General features: G+C 62.0%; 1 protein-coding gene across 1 annotated transcript; it reads right to left on the bottom strand.

Annotated features, from left to right (window-relative positions):
* Positions 1-1083: 1083 nt before the first annotated feature.
* LOC102441412 (secretoglobin family 1D member 2-like) lies at positions 1084-4244 on the bottom strand. Its single transcript, XM_014450388.1, has 3 exons — positions 4111-4244; positions 2329-2516; positions 1084-1221 (listed from the first exon to the last, which is right to left on the bottom strand). Exons 1-3 carry the CDS (start codon positions 4163-4165, stop codon positions 1192-1194), a joined length of 273 nt encoding a protein of 90 aa, XP_014305874.1. The 5' UTR covers positions 4166-4244; the 3' UTR covers positions 1084-1191.
* Positions 4245-4789: the final 545 nt, after the last annotated feature.

Here is a 4789-nt window from a genome sequence, read left to right as displayed (position 1 = left end):
AGTCACTGAGGCCGCGAGGGGCATCACTGATAACATGGGCACCATCGGCTACGCTCTCAGTCATGTGGGCATCATGTGCCCTTCATCATGGGAGACGCTGAGGACTAATGAGACGTCCTCTTCCTGGAAACATGGGGACCATGGCCTAGGCTCTCAGGTGCAGAAGAAGGGCCGGTTCCCCTTCCTGTGGGAGGTCACTGTGGTGTGGATGCCCAGGCGCATTGCAGGGAGGGCAGCTCTACCCCCAGGGGACGGGGTAGGAGCCTTGGGCACAAGCCGAGAGGGACGAGGGCAGGACGATGACGATGGCTGTGCAGATGGAAAGGACAGGCTGTACGAGGGAGGGGGCCGTGCAGGGAAACGGGGTGGCTCACAGGTGTCAGGACTCAGATGACCTGCAGTGGGGTCATAAGCCCCCAAACGTTCCATGCCCTAAGCCCTGGACTTCCCTCTCTTCTCTATGGGGACTTTGCAGCTGTGATAAAGGTACAGATTCTGAGTGTGGACCACAACCCTGGATTTCCTGGGCCTGCTCTCTGCCATCCCACATGTGGGGGAGGAGGAGGCAGAGGTTTCACAGGAAGGAGGCGCAATGGCAGCTCCGTTGGGCCCTGGAGCCCATGCAGCCAGACAAGGACTGGCATCCGCCTCCCAGTGGGAAGCCGCCAAGAAGAGCTTCCCCATGGACTTGCACAGCCAGCACGGCCTCCGCACCCTCGGGTCTGGGCAGAGAGTGAAAGACCGCAGCCTCCTGTCCTGGCCCCTGGGACAGACTCCCCTGACCACAGTGCACGGCGGGCCTGGCAGCAGCCGCTGGAAAGGAGTCTGAGCGCTCAGGTGTGCGGCTGGCTGAGTGGATGGAGGTGCGGAGCCTGCGTGGCTCATGCAGGGCCTGGGCCTGGGAGGCCTGTGCAGAGATGCGGGCTGGGCCCTGAGCCAACGTTCCCTCTGTGATCCGTGCCCTCAGGCTCCAGGTCACTGCCCATCGGGTCAGCCTGATGCACTGTTGTCACCACCCAAGGCCCCCTCATGATGCCCCCCACCCACGGCCAGAGACTGGGATAAAACAAGACAGGCTGGACGTGCAGGGCAAGTGATTTATTGAAGCAAGACGTTGAAACCTCTACATTTTCCAGGGAAGATCAGGGCATCATTGAAAGCAGGGGTCCTCGTAGGTGAGGTTTGTTGAATCTATTTGTTGCACTTTTTCGCGATAGCCGTCTGAAACAGACACAGAGAGAAAGGGCCGTCAGTCCCGCTGCCCCTGGAGATGCCACGGGCACAGCGTGTGCTCACAACCAAGATGGGAAGAGGGCAGGCCAGTGGGAGACGGGCGGACAGGGTGCTGGTGGGGATTCAATGGTCCCCGTGCAGCCCCAGCAGCAGACACATCAGGGAAGAGCCATGGCCACAGCCGGATGTAGACACCGAGGAGCCCAGGAGTGGCCTCGGGTTTCTGATGGAGCCGGAGGGGGACAAGGGGGCAGAGAGCCCCGGATTTGCTTTCTCTGAGTCCCAGGTCCCAGGTCGGGACTGTTCACTGGAGAGTGGATGCGGGGGGGAGGGCCAGGCGGGAGGGGCCATGGGAGGATCTGCCTGCGGAGATCTGCATCCCCGGCGGGACATGCAACCTGGTGGCGCGCTGACATGTCCACACTGAGGCCCTGCCTGTGGGGACTCCTGCTTAAAGCCCGACCTGGTTCAGGGGCGGAGGAGCTGAGACACACCCCCTCCCCCCAATGTCTGATTTCCTCAGAGAGACAGGGAGGCAGTCAGCTCCACCCTTGGCTACAGAGGACAGACTGGGAGGGGCCCTGCCCTCTGGCCTGCTGGCTGAGGAGGGACAGGGGCGAGGGGACAGGGACTGGGCCTGGCTCTGCAAAAGCTGCCAGAGCCCCGCCTGCCTCCCTCCTCACAGGGCGGGGCCAGCTCCCTGCCTCCCCTGCCTCCCCCTGCGCACCCCCACCCCATGGCATTATTCCCCAGGGACAGTGCCTTCTGCCTCCAGTGAGGGACCTCGCCCTCCAGAACTCTCCCAGGCAGGGAGGCAGCAGGGTCTGGCCCTTCACCATCACCGCCTGGGCCCTGGCTGTCCCCCCTCAGGACACGTGGGGAACCTGGAGCCCAGGGAGGGGCCTGCAGAGGCTGTGCAGCCTGAGGCTGGCCCAGGGGGTGTCAGGTCACCATCCACCCTTGGCCACGGGCCCCTCTCTCAGAGGTGAGCAGAGGGACCGGTGCCCCCCGCCTGTGCCCCCCAGAGCTGCACCCTCCTCCCGCCTGGCCATGCAGCTGAGCAGCAGCCTCTATGCAGAAGGACAATGGAGTTACCACAACGTCATAAATTTTGTGTCTGTCGCTAAAGGCCATCCGATTTACACAATCCTTCACAGCCATCGTGGACGCATAGGCGGGTTCAGGTGCCGGAAACGTCTTGAGGATGCGATAAAAGAGCGGTTTAATGTCCAACACGAAGCCTCTCACTTCGTTTTGAAGGGCTGGACAGACTTTGGCATTTGCTGGAGGAGAAGAAAAAGAAACACATTGGATGTAGGAAAGTCACTTTCCCCACGGCTCCCTGACCTCAGACCTAGACAGGAACCCCAGGGGCTTATGGTCTCCTCCCATACTTGTGCCCAGAAAAATGCATCTCCCCCAAGTCCTCACTGGCGCCGGGTCACAGAGCATGCAGCAGAGCCCGGATGGAGCACAGGTGACCACCCCTGGTCAGTCTTCCCCTTTGTCAAGTACACCCAGGCCTTCCCAAGAGTCCCCTGCTTTGCCCCAGTCACTGTCCCTGGATTTCAAAGCCTCAGCTTTGCCCCTCAACAGAGCCACCCCTGCCTTTGTCTGGTACTGGGGGAGGGAGCTGTTAGCCCTCAGTCTTTCCAGGGAAGGGTAGGGTCAGGTCCTGGCAGAGGGCCGAGGGGGAGGCAGTAAATGCGGAGAGGAGGGAGGAATGCTACTAAGGGATGGAGGATGCCCTTGGAGGCTCAGTCTAGCACTGGGATCATGTCATGGGACAGAGAGGGCTCAGGCTTAACCAAGGAAGTCTGTGAGTGTCACACCTGACGCTGAGGCCAGACCACGACTGGCTCTTTGGTTCCGCCCTGAGGACAGAACCCCCTGGAGGGGGCGCAGGGACTGGGCTGACTTTCCACCCAGTGGGTTGTGCTGAGACCTGCAGGAACCACTTCTGGGTCAGGATTCTCCATCCCCACCCTCAGGCCTCTGCCAGCGCCTGCAGCTGGGACTGTGCCCACCAGGCCCCTCCCACCTGGGAGACAGCCGCTCTGCAGGGAGGTGGAGGGTCAGGTCAGAGGTCACGTGGGGAGAGAGGAGCGGGTTCAGACAGTCAGATGGAAGAGACTCAAAAGGACTTGGCTTAGCCCCGAGGGCGTGAGGACACGCCCAGCATTGCTGGCCACTGGCCACATTCACCTGGAAAAGGGCAGTTGCGGCCCTAGCGTTTCCACTGGCTCTACACATCCTGGCTGGGCCCCTGGAGGAGGAGCGGGCCTGTCGAGCCCCTGAGCGCCTCTGGGTCTCAGAGCCACGTGGACACTGGCCACTCTGAGCCTCAGGCGGCACTGCTCCTCTTGAACGGAGCCCTCTCCTGCTGGAACATTCTCTGAGTCTGAACCTAGGAGTCCAAGAGTCTTGGGCTCACCTGGCACCTAAGAGACCCTGGTGAGGAGACGTCGGTGAGACCAGGGCGGCCTCGGACCACCTCCTCTCCACCATCGCCCCAGCTTCTCTCCTGGGCGCTGGGATCCAGGGAGGAGAGGCCTGGGGAGATGCAGCCTGTGTTCCAGGCCACAGCGCTGCAGGGGCAGGACCCTGACTCACGAGAAGGTGACTCTGTCCTGCTGTTTCTGCGACACAGACCAGGCGGCAGTGGGGCCTCCCACGGGACCGCCCACACTGGCCTGCGGGGGTTTCTGTAGAAGTTCCAGAGCCCCGGGATCGGATACCCCGAGTGCTGGGCTTTGGGGGCTGGTCCACAGGGCGAGGGAAAGGTTAATTCTGACCCCTCTCCATCCCCATGTAAGTCACCTGGACCGGAGAAGGGCCCTTCCCGGCTGATGGTGTCTGAGTGGACGTGACACTCACCGTCAGAGCAACAAAGGGCCAGAGTGACCAGCAGCAGAGACAGGGCCAGCTTCATGGTTCCTGCGGCTGAGCGTTCAGCTGAGCAAACAGTGAGCGCTGAGGAGCTGGACTGAGCAGCCTGGGGAGCCCAGGGCTATTTGTACCCAGTGAGCCTCACTGGTCCTGCCACAGGGGACGGGGCAGGTCACAAGGCCTGGCTTCCAGCCACCCTTCCTCACGGACGGCTGATGCCATCCATCAGCGTCACAGCCCGGGGACTTGGTCAGAGCGGGACTTGCTGGCACCAGGCACGGCTCCCTGGGCACCGCCTGAGGTGGGAGGGTCACAGTGCGCGCCCCGTCGGTGGGGGGAGCCCCCTGGGGTTCAGCTCCTTAAGTGCGGACAGGGTCCGCTTTGCTCTTCCCTCAGCCCAGGGCCTGGCACAGAGAAGAGGGTCAGCACATGTTCCTGCGGGAGATGTGTGACCCTGAGTGAACGAGCTCTCAGTGTGGCTGGGCTGCACCCTCAGAGTAAAATGGTGCCCGCTGTGCCAGGGCTGCTTTGGGCAGTGGAGGGAGTAAATCCATGGTGTCTGCTTCCATAGAGAAAACAGAGCCAAGAGGAGGACCACCCTCCCACTGCCACCTTCCTACTCGAGCGCCTGTGGAAAAGCCATGCACACAACTTCAGATCCATCAAC

This window comes from Myotis lucifugus, unplaced genomic scaffold, assembly GCF_000147115.1.
Source record: "Myotis lucifugus unplaced genomic scaffold, Myoluc2.0 scaffold_2163, whole genome shotgun sequence".
Classification (NCBI taxonomy): domain Eukaryota; kingdom Metazoa; phylum Chordata; class Mammalia; order Chiroptera; family Vespertilionidae; genus Myotis; species Myotis lucifugus.
Note: the sequence above shows the minus strand (reverse complement) of the source record. Positions and strands in the feature narration are given on the sequence as shown.